We start from the raw sequence: 19,237 nt of genomic DNA, 5'->3' as shown, positions 1-19,237 counted from the left end.
CGGCCCAACGGGCAGACGAAGCCGCTGCCGGCGCTGAAGCTGGCGCTGGAGTACATCGTGCCCTGCATGAACAAGCACGGCATCTGCGTGGTGGACGACTTCCTGGGCAAGGAGACCGGGCAGCAGATCGGCGACGAGGTGCGCGCCCTGCACGACACAGGCAAGTTCACGGACGGGCAGCTGGTCAGCCAGAAGAGCGACTCGTCCAAGGACATCCGAGGCGATAAGATCACCTGGATCGAGGGCAAGGAGCCCGGCTGCGAAACCATCGGGCTGCTCATGAGCAGCATGGACGACCTGATCCGCCACTGTAACGGGAAGCTGGGCAACTACAAGATCAATGGCCGGACGAAAGTAAGTGTGTGCCGGGAGTGGGCGCGGGGCGAGGGAACGCGGTGTCCGTGTGTAAAAGGGATTTCCTTCTTGTGCAGCACCCGGTGGAGCAAACGGACAGCATCCAGCTCCTGCCGGCTCACACACTTCTGCGTCTGATGGCAAGGTCTTCTGGCTAAACTTAGGCTCTTCCTTGAACTTTGCAGTTTTCTCTTTCCCCTTGCACAGTGAGTCGGGTCAAACCCCGCTGGAGCTCTAGGCGCCCGACGGGGATTATTAGAGTGCTACCCGAAGCAAGTGCTGGTTCTGCATCAGCCTTGTGTTTGCAGCGGCTCTTAAATTCCCCGTGGGCTTTGAACCACTCATCAGCTTCCGACTTCCACAGTCGAATGTTGTGTTCAGTGAGGAGCCTGCCAGCTGACCACAGAAAGGTACATGTAAAATAAGCATTTAGGCCGAAGGCTCCTTTCCTTACGTTCAGGAAGAGCCTGCCTGTTCCCCTCCCCCTCTTACAGCTCTCATCCCTCTCCCTTGTCCCCGCTGTTTTGAAACCCACTGCTAAACGGGGGAAGAAGTATTTCCGTTTTCAGACCGCTCAGTGTAGGTAGGTTACATTTTTAGCATAGGTTTCCTTTATTTGCTTTTGTTAGTGTAATCCCGCTGTTGAAAAAGAACTGTTTTGTAGCTTCCTGGAAAAAAAACAAAAACCCCATGGAATTGGCTCACTCTTAAGTCTCGGTTTGGTGAAATCTTTGTTTTCTCTTGACTATTGTAGTCGTTCCCCAACAGATTCTTCCGTGCCTACCTAGTCTGATCGCTCTTCCCTCCTCAGTATGGTATATGAGAGACTCTCCTTCTCTGTACTCTCTTGTGGTTCTTTTCCATTTCACTCCCCAGATCTTAATCTTTTCTTTGTATCCAGCTCCACTCCAGGCCACCCTACTCCACCCTCCTCCACCATCAATCTCTGTCTGATTTTGTGAGTTTGAGGAGATTGTTGAGGAGATTATCACACGTGGGTGTTTGTACACAGACACTGAATCTTCCCAGTAGTTCTTTTGTGTGTGTCAGACCATCTGTTTTGACAGTCATTATGTGTGACTCTCAGACTGCCCAAAAGGCCAGGCGTACGCAATGAGTAAAGTTCTAAACGGGAAAATTTGGTGGGAAAAGACAAGGTAAAGTCTAATTTATGTATTGCTGCTTCGTTGCTGGATGAAGGCGCGTGTCTTAATATCATATGGTCGCCAAAAAAAAAAAAAAAGGTGAACACTTGCTTAACACTAAGCTGGAAGGAAAAAAGAGCCTGATTAAACGCCAGCTTCGGTCTTTAATGCAATTCTCATTTATATACATATATATTTTTTAATTTGTTATAGATCAAATCTGAATATAGCCATAAACCGTAGAGGAAGGAAAGCTTGAAAAAGCTTGAAGGCATATTAATGTAACTGTACAAAACTGACCGAAGTATGTATATAGTTGGGGCACAAGCTTCAGGTGAAGAAGACAATGTCCTGAATCTTCCTTGCTCCGCTTTCCTTAGTTAATTTAGCTTTCCAGGTTAAGCTAAATCGTCTTCTCTCCTATCTTCCTGTTTTTAACTGCCCTTCTCAGGGAAGGGACAGCAGTCAGCCTAGCTCTTACCAAAGGGCCTCCTAATGGGGAGGCTGTTAGAGAATAGCCACCTCTTTCCTCAGGAGTGCCAGTGGTTGAAGGGCCGTTGAGGTTCTAGATCACCTGACTACACAGATCATGTGAAGGAAGGATGGATTTTAAACTCTTTAGATTTTGATCTTATGCTTACGTTAATTTTAGGGACACAATTTCAGGATCTGTGAATGGTTTTAGGGAATCCCTTTCGTTGTACTTCTTGGTTGAGAGAGGTTTTGGTAATCTTGTTTGATTGTGTAGTTTAAGCATTCCTCAAAGAAACTAAAGATGCTTGCTTTGGGGGAATGGAAAGGCAGTCAGATTACCAGCCACCATATACTGGGCAGCCTCAGTGTGCTAGGCACCAGGTTAGGCTCAATACAGACATGGTCACAGTAATTTTAATCCTGTGATATCGGTAGCATTATTCTTACTGTACATTTGAGGATATTTTAGCTCCGACTTGGCTAAGGCCTACCATTTACGGTAACCTAGCTGGGATTCAAACTTAGGGTCATTCAGACATCAAGCCCTGTGCTTTTTCTACTACACTGGATATGGGTAGGGTATTAAATGAGAAGATGTGGATTACTTAGCACACTACCGGGACTAAGATTTGATATACATATTTTGTTGACAGTGAGCCTTGTGTGTGAATAATTGTAGTTTATCTTTGGACTGTAGAAACTTCTTTTATTACAATGTTTGTTTCAGGTAGTGACTGAAAAGCCAGTGAAATTTATCTGCCTGGATCATGCTTGTACTCCTGAGAGAGGCGGAATATGGGTACTATGTGTGATCGCAGAGAGGGTCTTCAGTTAAGGGTTTTATTATCCTTTACGACCTTGTAGTGATTTTAAAAGGAACTTGCCTCAAACGTGTGGTATTTTTCTCACATAGATTTTCACAGCAACTCTGTAAAATATTTAGGGTGTTGGTGTATTGTCCCTGTTTACAGATGAGGAAAGTGAGCCTCAGGAAAGGTCGCTTGTTGGAAATCCTGCAGCGTGCCAGGACTTAAATTCAGGCTTTCAGACCGAGATTTGATGTTCTTCATTTACACTGTCTATTCTGTTTGGTCTTTGTGCATGTCAGGGCCTGATAATCAGATGATATATAATTTATAATTGGCTGTGGCTCGTTCAGTATATTCTTGGATTTCTCCCAGATTTCTGCTGCCAGCACGCTTATCTGGCCACTGTTTGTCCAGCTACTTTAAAAGAGGAACTACAAGGGAAAGATGAAGAAATACAGGAAAAAAACAGGAACATGATTGTGGCCACTGAGCTCCAGTTTCCACTTTCTCTGGTCCTTTTTTGGGATTTTCCCCCTTTTTGCCCTGAAACTGCCCTTTGATCCTTTCTCACACCCTTTCTTCCATCAAGAAGACTTGCAGCGATGTCCAAGAGGAAGGAGTCACGGCCTGCTGATTTGTGAGGAGTAGCTTTGTGTGGGCTGTAAGAAATCATAGGTGCCTTTACTTGGGGTAGAGGAAGAAGAATGCAGAGGAGTGCAGATCCTGGGAAAATGTGCAGCTGTTCAGTTGGAGTTTCTTTTTTTAAAATTTATTTGTTTTATTTATTTTTGGCTGCGTTGGTTCTTCGTTGCTGCGTGCGGGGGAGCGGGGGCTACTCTTCGTTGCGGTGCGCGGGCTTCTCACTGCGGTGGCTTCTCTTGTTGCAGAGCACAGGCTCTAGGCGCACGGGCTTCAGTAGTTGTGGCACGTGGGCTCAGTAGTTGTGGCTCGCGGGCTCTAGAGCGTAGGCTCAGTAGTTGTGGCGCACGGGCTTGGTCGCGCTGGCATGTGGGATCTTCCCGGACCGGGGCTCGAACGCGTGTCCCCTGCATTGGCAGGCGGATTCTTAACCACTGCGCCACCAGGGAAGCCCTCAGTTGGAGTTTCTTAACCACTCTGAAGGAAAACGTTTGCCTGTTACAATAAAACTAGTAGAATCATATACATGTTTTTGGAATTTTGTCTAAAACTTACTCTGTTCAGTTAAAATGTACATAAAGAGAAGGAGCGATAAAATAAGACCAATAAGCAGCAGATTCTATTCCTGAGATTTTTCACCAGTCCCGCAGTTAATTGGGCAGCTATAGCTGATTATGGCTTTTAGAGCAAAGGGTAGGATAAGGAAAGACCTGATCCTTTATTATCACTGCCATAGAGATGTGGTGTCAGTCCTCTTAGATGTTACAAACAAAACCAAACGAAACTGCCTTCTCAGTCTACTTCTGCCACTTTCTCTATACTCTTGGCTCCCAGGATGTACTAATTGAAGCAGCTTGTTTAATGTTTTAATAGCTACGTCAGAGTTCGAGATCAAAGTCAATTATTCTGTATTCAGAAAGGCTGAAAATATTACAGCTTCCATAGTAGCAGTTTTGTATAGTGCTTTACTGTTTTAAAAGAGAAGCAAGTGGACTGAAAGAGTAGTCTTAATAGGTTGTGACAACCAAGTTCAACTTCGTAGGAAAACATTTTGTACGGTGAATTAGTGTACGTGTGGTTTATATATATGGTAACTTCTTTAATTCTAAAGGAATTTTAGTTTAAATTAACAGGTTGTTGGTTTTTCAAAAATGTTTATAGCTCTTCCCTTATCTACCGCCTAATAAGCCACAAAAATTTCTTGCAAAACCTTAGTCACACAGGAGGAGAGCATCTGAACGTAGAAGGATAGTGGACTTTGTCCTGCTGTGAAACCTGGCTTGGATTCTGGATCTGCCACTGTTTCCGTGTCCTTGAGCCAGTTGCTTAAGCTTTCTGAGCCTCAGTTATTCCATTTGGAAAATGGTGTTAAATGATGCCTGCCTTTTCTGTCTCTCAGGCTTGCTGTGACGAATGTATATAATCTTGCATGTAAAGGCACTTTTTTTTTTTTTTTTTTTTTTCGGTACGCGGGCCTCTCACTGCTGTGGCCTCCCCCGTTGCGGAGCCCAGGCTCCGGACGCGCAGGCTCAGCGGCCATGGCTCACGGGCCCAGCCGCCCCGCGGCATGTGGGATCTTCCCGGACCGGGGCACAAACCCGTGTCCCCTGCATCGGCAGGCGGACTCTCAACCACTGCGCCACCAGGGAAGCCCGTAAAGGCACTTTTTAAATTGTAAAGCACTATGCAAAAGTGTCCTTAACTTACTCTTCTCATTTAGAAAATTTTCTACTTTTCTGATTTCTTTCTTTAAAAGAGTCCTGTGCTTTTCCTCTTTAATAAGCTAGAGGAAAAAAGACTTTAGAATGATCACCCATTTTTGACTACACACATACACACACACACACACATACTTTTTTTTTTTTTAACAGAGGAAATAAGTCCCAGAGAGGTTAAGTGCTTTGTTCAAGGTCAGAGAGCTGGGTAGTGATTTACTTCATTCTTATATCTGCACCTTAATGCTGCAGCTCGTGTAAAAATCACGTGTTCCCACTTAACTAATTTTGGTGTCTTTTATGCCATTTTTGAGGCTACACTTGAACATTTATGACTTCCTTTTCTTCTCCCTTTTACTCCTGTCACTCTACAGTTTGGCTTATCTGACATTCTAGTTTAAATTTTCCTCCTTTCGATAATTCCTCCCTAATTTCCCTAGATGGTCTTTATTTACCTCCTTTTTTCCTCTGTTGTTGAAACCATTTTCCCTGAAGCAGGCCCACTCTCTCTTATTTCCTTAGTTGGAACTGTCTTTCTGCTCTGTGTTTCTGATTTAAATGTTTATTCTCTGTTTTCCTTTCCCCCCTTTCCCCCATCAGGCATGAAGTCTGTCTTTGTTCATCTTCTAGCATGTTCTCTGAAGCCTGTGCCTTCCCAGTATGCTTTTGGATTGATGTTATCAGCTTAGTTGTTTTTATTTAATTTTTCTCTTTAGGCTTTTAAAGCAGCACCAAATGTTTCAGTCTCCCTTTCATTTGCACACATTCTTGATCAGTGTTTCATAGATGCATTTTAGTGCTGCATTTGCATTCTACCTCCTTTTCCACTGTGCCCTTGTTTCTGCACCTGAAACATTGTTTGTGACCACAGGATGGCATTCAGATGATTATTTGAACCATATTCATGGCTTGTCTTTGACTCTTTCTGTTCCAGCTCAAAACTTTCTATTCTAAAGAACAAAACAAAGAAACAACCAAAAAAGCTGACAGATGATTAAGCAAAGTCTTCCCTTAAAATGGTTTATTTCACACCTGTATTTCTTAGCCCAGACTCTGAATTGTTCTGCCATCTTTATTGGAATGTTTTGTGCTTCATTATCACATTTTTCCAGAACCAAGTCACAGTTTTATTTCTGAAGAGCTTGGATAGTATCTGTACCCTCTGTCTGTTTGCTCGCTGAAATCACCGGAAAGTTTTCTTGGGTTTGGATTTCTCGTTTTCTTTATTCAGTGCCCCAAACCCCGTTTCTTCATCAAAGCAAAATGCATGCACTCTTGGCCTCTCCTTACCGTGTTCTCTGAGTCTTGTTTTGATAGTCTTTTCATTCGTTCGTTGATGCAACAAATGACATGAAGTGAGTACTTGGCATGCACAGGTACTGTCCTAGGAGCTAGGAATACCTGAACAACGAGAACAGAAATGCCCCCATTCTCATGGAGCCTAACTTCCACTTGAGGCAGGTGGGGGGCGGGGAGAGACAGTTAATAAAGAGATGTATGAGTAAGTGCATGACACATGAGGTGGTAAATATTAAGACAAAAATATAAACAAGGTAAGGACAGAGTGACCAGGGGGTTTTCTTTTACACAGGATTGGTAAAGTAATAACGATATTTATGTAGAGGCTTGAATGAAGTGAGGGCCTGGGTTATAGAGGTACGTGGGAGAAGAACACTCCAAGTAGAGGTATCAGATAGCACACACAGCGGCCCTGACGTGGGATGTGCTTGGTGTGTTCAGAACCCAGCAAGGAGGAGGTCACTGCGTCTCTAGTGGAGCAGAGGGGAGGGACCGAGCGAGAGTGGTAGGCGATGGGGTCAGTAAAGCAGGGGTGGGGATGTGAGGTCAGTTCATGTAGGATTTCGCCTGTGAGCCGCGGCAGGAGCCCTGGGTTGTATCCTAGGTGACACAGGAGGCCCCTGGAGAGCTTGTTCTAGGAGATCTCTGTGGCTGCTGTGTGGGAGCAAGGGTGGAAGCAGGGGCACCAGGTAGGAAGTTCTTCCAGCAGCCTTGGCCCTGGGAGGTGGTGGCTCACGTTAGAGCAGTAGCTGCAGACCTGTGGAGAACTAGTTGGATTCTGGATATATTTTGAAAGTAGAGTCAGTGAGATTTGCCGATGGATTAGTCGGAGGAATGCGAGAAAGGAAGGAGTTGAGAATGTCTCTTGGTTTTTGGCTTGAGCAACTGGAAGGAGATAATTATTATTTCATCTTGCTCCAGCCCTCCTGCTTTTCTCCTCTGGCCCCGCTCTTTCGGTTTCCATTTAGAGCAGATTGTTGACACTTATTTCGCAGCTCAATCCAGAAGAGAGAAGTTCCATGCTCTGCTTGTCCACATTCCTTCAAATTGGCTGTGCTTGCTGCTACTGCTATTGACCTCGCAGCGCCATCCTTTCTTCTCCAGAGGCTTTACGGCTTCTTTGCACAGTATGCTCTCATCAGCTCTGCCCCTGGGGCTGCCTGCGGGAGTTACTGCAGGACATCTTGCTGAACTTCTGGTGCTGTCAACAAGTAGGTCTGTGCTCTCTTACATGAACTGCTCACTTAAGATGGCTTGTAGATACAAATCCATGTAAAAAGAATTACACAAATTCTGAAATTTAGGGAAACACTGGAGAAAATTGAATGGTTCAACATGAGAGACAAGCATAGATTTAGATTAAATTTCAAAATAAAATTAGAAATAGAACATCTTTGTTTAAACATGCTGTTGGAAGTTAAAGCTATTGTAGAAAATTGAGAAGAGGTAGAATGACCATAAAATATCAAAAATAATTCCTGACATATAGAGATGCAAACAACTCTGTGATAGCTTAGTAGGAAAAGAAGGGGGAAGTGTATGATACTTTAGGGATCTGAAAAGATGGCAGAGAAATACAGCTCTCATCCACTTGATGTGGAGCCTGACCCTGGAATTAGAAATAAAAGTACCACCTATCAGATGGGAAGTGATAGGGTTAAAATTATAATATAGTGCCCAGGCCTTTTAAGCATAGGAAACCTTGCTTTTGACTTTAGGGTAAGGGAGGGTCACAAAAGTATGGGTAAACATGAAAATACTCTATATGAAATGATTTAAAAAAATTAAAACCTGAAAGGTCAAACTTGAGCTATAGAATTGAGGAACCTTATAATCTCAACTTAATGCAAACAACATCAGTTTCAGCCTGATTTTTGTATACATGGGAAATGTCAGATCTGGCCAGTTAATTGAAAGAGTCTAATCAGGAGTTTGGGGTATGAAAAGATTGACCGCATCTGAATTTTTTCTCATTAATATTGGTACTCTCATCTGTAGATGGTAACTAGAGGTTCTGAGTCCATAGTTTTGTCAGTAATTATCCTTTATTCTATCTCTAGGCATTTTTTACCTTCTGTTATGTCTTCCACTGACTTCTGTTAGCATTACTTCTCCGAAATACAGCCTTGAAAGTTACTTTTTAATTAGAAAATTGCGTGATTTCCCCCCACAGGCCAGGTCTTCGTGCTGCTTCAGTAGCACTATTGACCACCCCACCTCTAGAATCTTTGATCACTCATTTACTAGCCTGGATCTGAGCCTTTCAAGTGTTGTTTTCTCAGTATATTTTTCAGAGTTTTCTTTATTTTCTCAGCTTCTAACTGTGGTTTTTTCTTGAAGCTCAGTTCTTAGCTTGCTGCTCAGCACTGTGAGAAGACACATGTAGGGGGAACTTGAAGCATCTATATTTCTAGACTTTTCTTCTCAGCTTATATTAGTTATCTGTTGCTGTGTAACAATGTAACAAGTTGTACCAAAACGTAGTGACTTAAAATAACACCCATTTATTATTTCAGTTTCTGTAGATCGGGAACCTGGACACAGCCTAGCGGCATCTTCTGCTTCGCTGCCTCTCACAAGGCTGCAGTCAAGGCGTCAGCCAGGGTTGGTGGTCTCCTCCAGAGGCTCACATGGGGAAGGATCTGCTTCTAGGCTCACTCAGTGGCTATCAGCAGCGTTCAGTTTCACGTGGGTTGTTGGACTGAGGACCTCAGTTCCTTGCCATGTGGGCCTCTCCAACACAGCAGCTTGCTTCATCGAAGTATGCAAATCAGAAAGGCAGTAAAGAATCCTCTATCGAGACTGAAGTCCCAGACTTTTGTAACTTAACCATAGATGTGACATCCCATCACCTGTGCTGTATTTTTTTGGTTAGATAAAGTCACTAGGGTCATTTCACACTCAAGGGGAAGTAATTACACAGGGGTGTGAATACCATTTCTTAAATTGCTTCTTCCTTTATAGTGTTTGCCCCTGAAGTGATACTGGGTTTTTTTTTAATTTATTTATTTTTATTTTATTTATTTTTGGCTGTGTTGTGTCTTCGTTACTGCACGCCAGCTTTCTCTAGTTGTGGCGAGCGGGGGCTGCTCTTTGTTGTGGTGCGCTGCCTTCTTGTTGCAGCAGCGTCTCTTGTTGCGGAGCACGGGCTCTAGGCGCGGAGGCTTCAGGAGTTGTGGCACGCGGGCTCGGTAGCTGTGGCTCGCGGGCTCTAGGCGCACAGGCTCAGTAGTTGTGGCACGCAGGTTCAGTAGCTGTGGCTCGCGGGCTCTAGTTGCTCCGCGGCATGTGGGATCTTCCTGGACCAGGGCTCGAACCCGTGTGCCCTGCATTGACAGGCGGATTCTCAACCACTGCGCCACCAGGGAAGCCCTAAAGTGATAGTTTTAATGGTCTGTGGTTTGTCTTCTCCTTTTGCTCTGGTCTATATCTTTTTCTCCCTGGGTGATCTTACGTGCTGGAGGAAGCACAAGTTCTTGAGCTAGTTTGCCGGTGTTCAAGCTCTTGTTTTGCTACTAATTGCTCTCTGATTTTAGGCAAATTTTCTAACAATTAAAGTATCGCTTTCTCATCAGTATATTAGGAGTTAATAATGGCACCTAATTCAATAAGGTTTGTTCAGAGATAGGTGAGATACATGAGAAATGTCCAGCAGATTATCAGTGTTCATTTAATTTTAGCTGTAACTGTAATAGCAGGAGGAGGAGAAGGGGAGCAGCCGTGGCTTCAGCTGTTGGGCTTTGTTCAAGACGCCTTGACCGTCTCTGACCCCGGCATCTGGAAAGGACTGATGGCTCCGCTTGGATGTTCTACAAGTACTGCAAACCCAGCGTGGTTAAGACTGAAGTCTCCTCTTGGAGGGGATCAGGGTTGGTGGGGCTCTCTGATGGGAGAACGGGTTTAAAACTGAACCTGTTTGCAAAACCCATTTATTTTTTCAACAACTATTTGCGGTGTCTAATATATGCCCGGATCAGTGCTAGGCACTGAGAGTACCACGATGCCCAGGTCAAGGTAATTCTCTCTGCCCTTCCCAAGTTTTATTGTCTGAGGGGAAGATAACACTGAACCTGCAGTTCCATGAGTGATGGATGTTCATGAGATGTACTGGAGCCCATGGGAGCATGTTAGAGGAGACCTAGGTTGGTCTGCAAGCCAGGAAAGGTGTCCTTTTTTTTTTTTTTTTTGCGGTACACGGGCCTGTCACTGTTGTGGCCTCTCCCGTTGCGGAGCACAGGCTCTGGACGCGCAGGCTCAGCGGCCATGGCTCACGGGCCCAGCCGCTCCGCAGCATGTGGGATCTTCCCGGACCGGGGCACGAACCCGCGTCCCCTGCATCCGCAGGCGGACTGTCAACCGCTGCGCCACCAGGGAAGCCCTCTAATTGAGATTTTTAATCACTTTATACCTGGACTGTTATACAATATTATTATTTAATTCATTCTCCATGTACCACCTACATCTAGTATAAATTTACTAACCCTTATAAAAATCTTACTCAAAAGTCTTCTGAGGTTTATTTAAAGGATACAATTTGATTCTTAGGCACTTAATGCTCCCCAGCTACTTAGGCCCACCCCACCTATCCACCCTTATTTGCTACCCCTCTTTGAAATACAGCCACTATTTCAGCCAGACTATTTTCTGCCTTTTTGCTTCGCTTCTCACTCCTCCCAACACGTCTGTGAGTTCTTTGACTGGTTTATGCTCCCAGGATTCAGATGTTATGCGTCCCTTAGCATCTAGCTTTTAAGTCCCATCCCCCGTATCTCCCTGAACTCTGAACCTCCATTGATCTCTCTTTTCTCAAAAATTTTGTATATCTTTTATTCCTGAAGTATCTTCTCCAGAAAGTTATAAGAGCAGGGGAGCTGTATTATATACTCTTTGGTCTTACACAAAGCACCTTTTGTTGTTCTGGTTATTTATTATTCATATGCTAACACTTAGTGAATTGCCCTCAACCAACCTGCCGCGTACCTCACCTCTGCTTCCCCTCTTTCTGTCCATTTTCTAAAACTACAATAAGACTTTTTGCAAGTCTGTGAGCATTTTCATCCTATTGTGGTCAACTCTCCTTTCTATGCTTACTATGCTATTTCCAGTCCCTATTTTCCAGATAAAAATAACCCAGGCCAACATGGCCTAAACTATTTTTAACTCCAAGTACTGGGAGAAAGGTCTGAAAGTGAAATGAAGTTTTAGCCATTGCCTTGGCCCACGGTCGGTTGGTAGGTTACACATTGTGGTAGAAGCCTGCACATCCATGAATCTCGAGGGCAGAGTGCGTGTATGTCTTACCTCCCTCATCCCCACCAGTGAGAATCCCCAGGGAACATGTGTCACTTCAAAACAAAGGTGCATAATAGACACGATGTTGAAAGTGACCTCTTACATACTCTTCTCTGTGACCCAGGAGAGAAGCTTGTGCCTAGCAAGCTGACACAAAGCTCAGCGTTTTCTATACCATGGGATTGACGTGCAAAGTTAAAATTTTTCAAGAGCAAAATTATCATAGTTTTGATTTGGTTTTAGTATTTGGTGATTTAGTCAAAATTTTAGATCACATTGAAGGAGCTGTATTTACATTTTTATGTTTAAAAAGAATTTCACTTTCCAACTTTGCTTGATTTTGGTATTTAAAATGTGTTTTCATTCTCTGAGAACAGTTTTTTAGTTGGAGGAAAGTAGCTTGAGATTTAATATTTACCACAGATAATTTATGTGCAAAGAATGGGCGCAGTTTTGGGTTGTTACAGTCCAGAGTATTTGGAATCAGATTTCTTCAATGAAGAAAATTTTGGCTAAAAATCACATATGATAATAAAATAGCACCCCTCTCCCATAGCTTACACTTCTTGTTTCAAGGTAATTATATACACTTGTGGTTCATAACTTTGTTTTGCATCTGGACCCCTTTAGGAATCTAATTGTAGCCATGCACCTTCTCGCCCTAAAAATGAACATACATGAGGGAAGACATGGGAACATATGTATATGTATAGCTGATTCACTTTGTTATAAAGCAGAAACTAACACACCATTGTAAAGCAATTATACCCCAATAAAGATGTTTAAAAAAAAAAAAAAAAGAACATACATGCATGTTTTGCTTATACTAAAGCCCATCCATAGACCGTACAGTAAGAACCCCTGTTATGAGAAGAGTTCTAAGGAACAGAACAAAACTAAAAACATTTTGAGCTTTTCGTGTCTCCCCCTTTCCTTTCCGTGTCTGGTTACGGTTGAGTGAGGTTTCTACGTTTATTCAGTTGCTGTTCTTGCCCCATGTCCACGGAACTCTGCTTTGAATTTTTCCCCCCATGATTGTAGTCAATTTAAGTTACGGAGACCCAGATAAAGGATATATATTATAACTTAAATCTAGTGGTGTAGGTGTGCAGACTTCTGAAAGATGTCTGCCTTGTACAAGCTGGCTATGTAACAAAACAAAGTTAACTGTTGTGTACCAGGATGGAAACCATGACCTTAGGGAGAATGCCTTCCCAAAGGGCACACCTCTGCAAGTACGTCTGCTAGGTTATCCTTGCTTTAGAATTCTGGATGTGCAGTTTTGCCATAAAAGACGGAGATCCTTTATCACCAATAGATAACGCTGGACGCTGATTCTTTCTCTTCTCCCCTTTCCCGTTGCACCGTCTTGTTTCCTGCTCCCGCTGTACATGCTCATGCGTGCGTGTGTATTTTGCTTTTTTTTTGTTTTTAACTTGTAACTGACATTTCAGTAAGATTCATCTGAATTTTTAAAAAAATGAAAACCTTGGTAATAAGAGAACATCAGGGCTGGGGTGGGGAGCAGGGGGGGAGTGCCTTTAAAACAAAAATGAAACTAGAATTCATATTGGTTGGTTTTGTTTTTATTAAAAATAGTTGCTGTAACTGTTAGACATGAAGGATCTCTTGGTAGTTTTGGTAGAAAACATTTTTAATACGTGTAAGAATAATTTGTCCATCTTGCGCGTCTCAGGATCTGTGCTTTGGTGTCGCGTAGTAACTGTGAGGTTGTTCTTTGATGTAAAGATTCTTGCAGATGTTTCTTTATCTCAGGAGTGTCTGGAGTCAGGGGCCATTGTTGACAGAAGCCAGGAGTGGGAGTAGGACCTGCTGGCAGTACTTCGGATGCGTGCGGTCGGCCTCTCCGAGCTCTGAGCACAAGGCTCAGCGCTCCTCCCACTCTCCTCGGCTCTGCAATGGGGGTGACGTTGACCTGGTTAACAGAAGATGTGTTGAATAATTGATTATTGTAAGAAGCTTTTCAAAAAGGTGATTCTGGCTCTCATCAGTGCCCTTTCAAATCACTAGGCCTCGGCCCTGGCAGTCCTTAACTCTCCACCTTTGGCCCCGTTTGTTGTGTTGGTTAAGTTCAGTTTTAGATGAAGAATTCTTAACTTGCTTTTAACGCAATACCAGAACCTTATTTTTAATTAAGAGGAATCTGTTGTTGCTTAGGCAGTTGGTACATAGCCTTGGCACTGTGAAAAAAGAAACTGGTCAGTTGATAAGGGCACCTTGAACTGAATTTCAGAAGTTGTGTTACATCATGGGTAGTGAAATAACTCAGTCCGAGGGACACCCTGATCAAAGGCTCTTTCTCCCTCCATGTTCTCCCCTTTAGCGGAATCAAGTCAAATGGCAATAAATATTTTATTTATAATCATGAATTGAATTATTTAAGGTGCATTTAAAAAATTGAAACCTTTGGACGTTAATTACTTTTAAGAGCTAGTTGTGTATTCAGATGAGCTAGTACCTATAAAATGATCAGATCAAATCTCACACAAATGAGTTCATACTTATTTTATAGTTTTTATTGATATAAACATAGATTAGATTGTTTGGTGATTTGTTGATATTAGTATTTACCTTATTTGCCATGTAGGCTATAAGTTAATAGGCTTTTAAAACAAAATCTGAGAGGTTAATTCTTCCTTCCCTAAAGTAATGGGGCGGTGTTTGGGGTTAGCTACCGTTCAGTCATGCTTTATGTCTTTTTTACTCTTAGTAGTATCATCTTGTGGCTGTTACCATTTCATAGCATTCCTTTGGTGTCTGCACTGTTGAATTCAATTCATAATAATAATAGTTGTGATTCTAGTGAAAAATGCATTTTAAGAAGCTCACGTTGTCCTTGATATAAGAAATTGCTTGTAGCTTCCACATTTTTCCTAAAATTGGTCATTTTTAACAATTGAAACCAGTAAGATGTGAACTACTCTACTTACATATTATAGGAAGTAGCTGTTTTATGTTGACACTGGACAAAATTATTTTAGTTGTTTACAAAGAAAATAAAGCTTATTTGAAAATAAAGAATTGAGAGGAAAGCAAAGTTAAACTACATGTATCCCTGTATTTTTCTTACAGAAATATATGCTATCGAGATATGGAAGAGTAATTTCTTTGAATTATACAATACTTTTAATAATATAGATTATATACGTGGTAATTTTCGTGCTTGCTATCTTTTCAGCTTGGGAATTGCATGTATATGTTAACTGTAAAGATCTTACATATGGGAAGAGAGATTGCTCCTTTGTTTGTGACTTTATATGTTTTCTGATAATAAAAATAATCCCATGCTTCAAAATCCATGAAGCCAAAATTGACAGGATAGGAAGGGGCAATAGACAAATTAAAAATTACAGGTAGAGATTTCAGTACTTCGTTCCAGTAATTGTTAGAACGAAGCAGGCAGAAAATCAACAAGGGTGTATGAAAGATTTGAACACTGTCAACCAACTTGACCTAATTGACATCTGTTGAACGCTCCTCGAAATAACAGAATAAAATACACTTTTTGGAAGCACACATGGGGAATAGACCCTATGCTGAGCCATAAAACAGGTCTCAATGGACTTAAAGGACTGAAATCATTTAGAGGCTGTTCTCAGACCACAGTGGAATTAAATTAGAAGTAAATAATAGGAAGAAATCTTGCAAATCCCATATATGCAGAAATTGAAAAACACATTCCTAAATAATGTCAAGGAAGTAATAGAGGGCTTCCCTGGTGGCGCAGTGGTTGAAGAGTCCGCCTGCTGATGCAGGGGACACAGGTTCGTGCCCTGGTCCGGGAGGATCCCACATGCTGTGGAGCGGCTGGGCCTGTGAGCCATGGCTGCTGAGCCTGTGCGTCCGGAGCCTGTGCTCTGCAACGGGAGAGGCCACAACAGTGAGAGGCCCGTGTACTGCAAAAAAAAAAAAAAAAAAAAGAAGTAATAGATATAGATGTAGAGGTCAATGGGCAGGAATAAGAATCCAGAAATAGACCCACATTCAAAACATCAATTGATTTTTTGTTTTTGTTTGTTTACAAAGACTAAGCTAATTCATTGCAGGATAGTTTTTTATTTTATTTTTAAATAAATGGTTTTGGAATAGGTGGATATCTATATGGAAAAAGTAAACATGACCCGTACCTCACTTCATACAGAAGAAATTAATTCAGAGTGGATCACTGACCTAAATATAAGACCTAAAACCATAAACATTTTTTTTAAAAAAGAAGAGAAAATTTTTATGATCTTAAGATAGGCAAAGATTTCTTAGGACCAAAAAAATAAAAAAGGATGAACGATGAAGGAAAAAAAAAAAAAGACAAATTGGACCTTAAACATTAAAGCATTTTGCTTATTGAAAAACACCATTAAAAAAAAAGACCCTTTTAGGAGAAAATACTTGCAAAACATATCTGACAAAAGACTTTTATCTGGAATATAGAAAGCTTTCTTATAACTCAATAATAAGAAGGGAAACAACCCAACAGAAAAAAGGGCAAAATATTTGAACAGATATTTCACAAAAGAAGATATGTGAATGACCCTGTACGTGAAAAGATTCTCAACATCATTGGTTATTAGGGAAATGAAAATTAAAAGCACAATGAAAAACCACCGTATATACACTAAAATGGCTAAAATTTAGCATACTGACAATACCACCTTTTGGGCAAGGATGTGGAACAACTGGAATCCTTACATGCTGATACATTCCTTCATCACTTGTGGGGATGCAGAGTCGTACGGTTACTTTGGGAAACAGGTCAGCCACTGCCCAGAAAGTTAAATACATATAGACTCATCATATGACCCTAAGTATCTTAAGTATTCTACTCCTAAGTATCTACTAAGAGAAATAAAAACATGTCCAGATAAAGACTTGAGTATTACTCATTTCCTCAAAAATAGGAAACAACCCAAATGTCCATCATCCGGTGACTAGATAAATAAACTATGGTACATCATACAGTGGGATACTCTTCAGCAATAAAATGAACTACTCTTTTATTCAACAATGTGAATGAATCTCAGAAGCATTGTGCTCAGTGAAAGAGTGTACCGTAAATTATTCAGCTCCTTGTGTTGGAAGTTTGGGTTCTTTCTAATTTTTTGCTCTGACAAATAATTCTGCATCGGATATTCTTGAAGGTGAATCTTGTGCATTTTAGTAAGGTTTTTATGAGAAAAATTTCTTGAAGTAGAATTGCTGGGTTGAAGAATTTTATATACTTATATTGCTAACATTTACTCAATGCTTATTATGTACCAACCACTATTATAAGTACTCCTTCTACCCAGATTATCTTGTTTAGTTCTCACAACAACCATATGAGGGGTGGATACTGTTATCTTCCTCATTTTACAGTTGAGGAAACTGAGGCACAGATTTTTTTTAAAAAAACTTGTTCCAGATCACACAATTAGGGACTTACGGAGCTGGGGCACAAACCAGGATAGGCTGACTCCAGAGCTTGACCTCCTAGGTAAGACATGTGAAATATGTTTCTATCTATGCATGTTTTAGGAGAGTTTATTTACTTTTATGTTTCCTACTTGATCTTGTTCAATGCATTATAGAAATTTCTTAATTTTAAAACATTGGGGATAAGCCAGATATTTATCAAGAGAGTCTTTCTTTTTCCTTACTGAAATAATTTCAGAAATGCACTATTGGAATGTTGTTTAATGTCAACATAGACAAAGTCATACTCAAGAAAAATACAAACTGTTCACTTAAAGGAACAGTCTTTTGATAGTGTACAAATATAGTGTACAATTCTTTGAACAGGTTCGTTCTTTCACATAGATCATAAAAGGTATTGGTCAAGTAGTAAAGTTCATATTAACCTGTAACGATTTCCAAATAGGCTGTATATGCACAGTGTGTCGTCGTTCCTTTAAGTGTGTAAGCTTTGCATTAGAATCACGTTAATGTCAGGGGCCCACTGTAGATCTTCTGAATCAGATTTTGAATCCCAGGAGAAGGCCAGACAACTTCTTAAAACTTAATAGAGATCCTAGTTCATATTTGGGTCTGAGAAAACTGGCATAAGGTGTATTCTTAATCGATAGGGATATAAAAAATGTGACATCTGATATCTCAGATACCCAAAGGACATTTATTAACTATCCTAAATACCTCTTAACAACCAATAAGTTGGCAAGGAAGAAATCTTTTATTAATGAAAACAGCTGGTTACATTTTCTTGATTATATGAATCCCATAAATTAATGCTCTCTCATCTTTCTTCCCCAAGGCTTCTATACAAGTAGGCGATACCATCTGCCTTCACTTGGTCATCACTTATTTATTCCTTAACCTACTTACAACATGATGTGTGCGTTCAAGTGCTGTTTTGAAGCTAATCTTTTGAAAGGTATTATTCCCCTGTTATAAGAGGACCTGTCCTTTTCTTTCTGCTGCCTTTTTTGTCCTGTCACTCTGTAGCACTTGATTGGAGGTAGTATGTTGTATTGGTGAAGAGTGTAGGATTCAGAGTCAGAATGCCTGGATCCTAAGCCTAGCTCTGCCATTGGCTAGTTGTGTGATGCTAGCAAGTTACCTGCCTTGTGTTCACATTTGTTTCACGGGATAAAAAGAGTACTTATGTCATGATTGTGGAGAGGACTAAATTGGCTAATGTATGACAAGCATTGTAGCTGGCATATAGTAAACTAGCAGAATTCCCACTTGTTGTTATTCACCCCTCCCTTTTCCTTTCTCCTTCCTCAGCTAACGTGATACTGCACTGCCCTGGCTTTCTGTAATCTCTCAAACCATTCCTTCCCTGTTGGCTTCCTTTCTTCTAAGTGTAGGTATTTCCCTCCCTTTGGCATCAGCATTCTTCTCTTTACCCGTAATATGGAGATGGGCCACTGGCTTTGAGATCAAGCAGACCTGGTTTCAGTTCTAGCCCTGCTGCATGTTAGCTGAATGACCTCAGATTTTAACCTGAATCCTTTCCAAGCTCAGGTGTCTGATCTGTAAAATAGAGGCAGTTCCTTTTTTCCGGATTATTGGGAGGGTTAGAGATAACAGAATGCCCCGTATAGGGTCTGGCACTAGTTGCTGAGTGAATGGGATCCTCTGCTCCTGCTGTCATTTCTAGCTTGTGTCATCCACTTGTTCTCATCCAGTTCCGTATCTTCAGATACCATCACTAAACTGTTGATTCTTTTTTTTTAATGTGTATTTTATTTATTTATGTATTTATTTTAGGCTACGTTGGGTCTTCGTTGGTGCGCGCGCGCTTTCTTTAGTTGCGGCGAGCAAGGGCTACTCTTCGTTGCGGTGCACGGGCTTCTCATTGCAGTGGCTTCTCTTGTTGCGGAGCACGGGCTCTAGGCGCGTGGGCTTCAGTAATTGTGGCATGCGAGCTCAGTAGTTGTGGCTTGCGGGCTCTAGCGCACAGGCTCAGTAGTTGTGGCGCGCGGGCTTAGTTGCTCCACGGCATGTGGGATCTTCCCGGACCAGGGACTGAACCCGTGTCCCCTGCATCGGC

At 41.8% G+C, this 19,237-nt stretch overlaps 1 protein-coding gene across 1 annotated transcript in view; it reads left to right on the top strand.

The window, feature by feature from the left end:
• The first annotated feature begins 6 nt into the window (after window positions 1-6).
• EGLN1 (egl-9 family hypoxia inducible factor 1) overlaps window positions 7-19,237 on the top strand; it is a 56,903-nt gene continuing 37,672 nt past the window's right edge. The window contains exon 1 of the mRNA XM_024765599.1: window positions 7-354. Coding sequence (XP_024621367.1) covers window positions 67-354 — 288 coding nt within the window. The 5' untranslated portion in view covers window positions 7-66. The remainder of the gene's footprint in view (window positions 355-19,237) is intronic.

The sequence above is a fragment of the Neophocaena asiaeorientalis genome, unplaced genomic scaffold (assembly GCF_003031525.2).
Source record: "Neophocaena asiaeorientalis asiaeorientalis breed wild unplaced genomic scaffold, Neophocaena_asiaeorientalis_V1.1 scaffold369, whole genome shotgun sequence".
NCBI classification, from domain to species: domain Eukaryota; kingdom Metazoa; phylum Chordata; class Mammalia; order Artiodactyla; family Phocoenidae; genus Neophocaena; species Neophocaena asiaeorientalis.
This window is presented reverse-complemented; position numbering and strand designations above follow the sequence as displayed.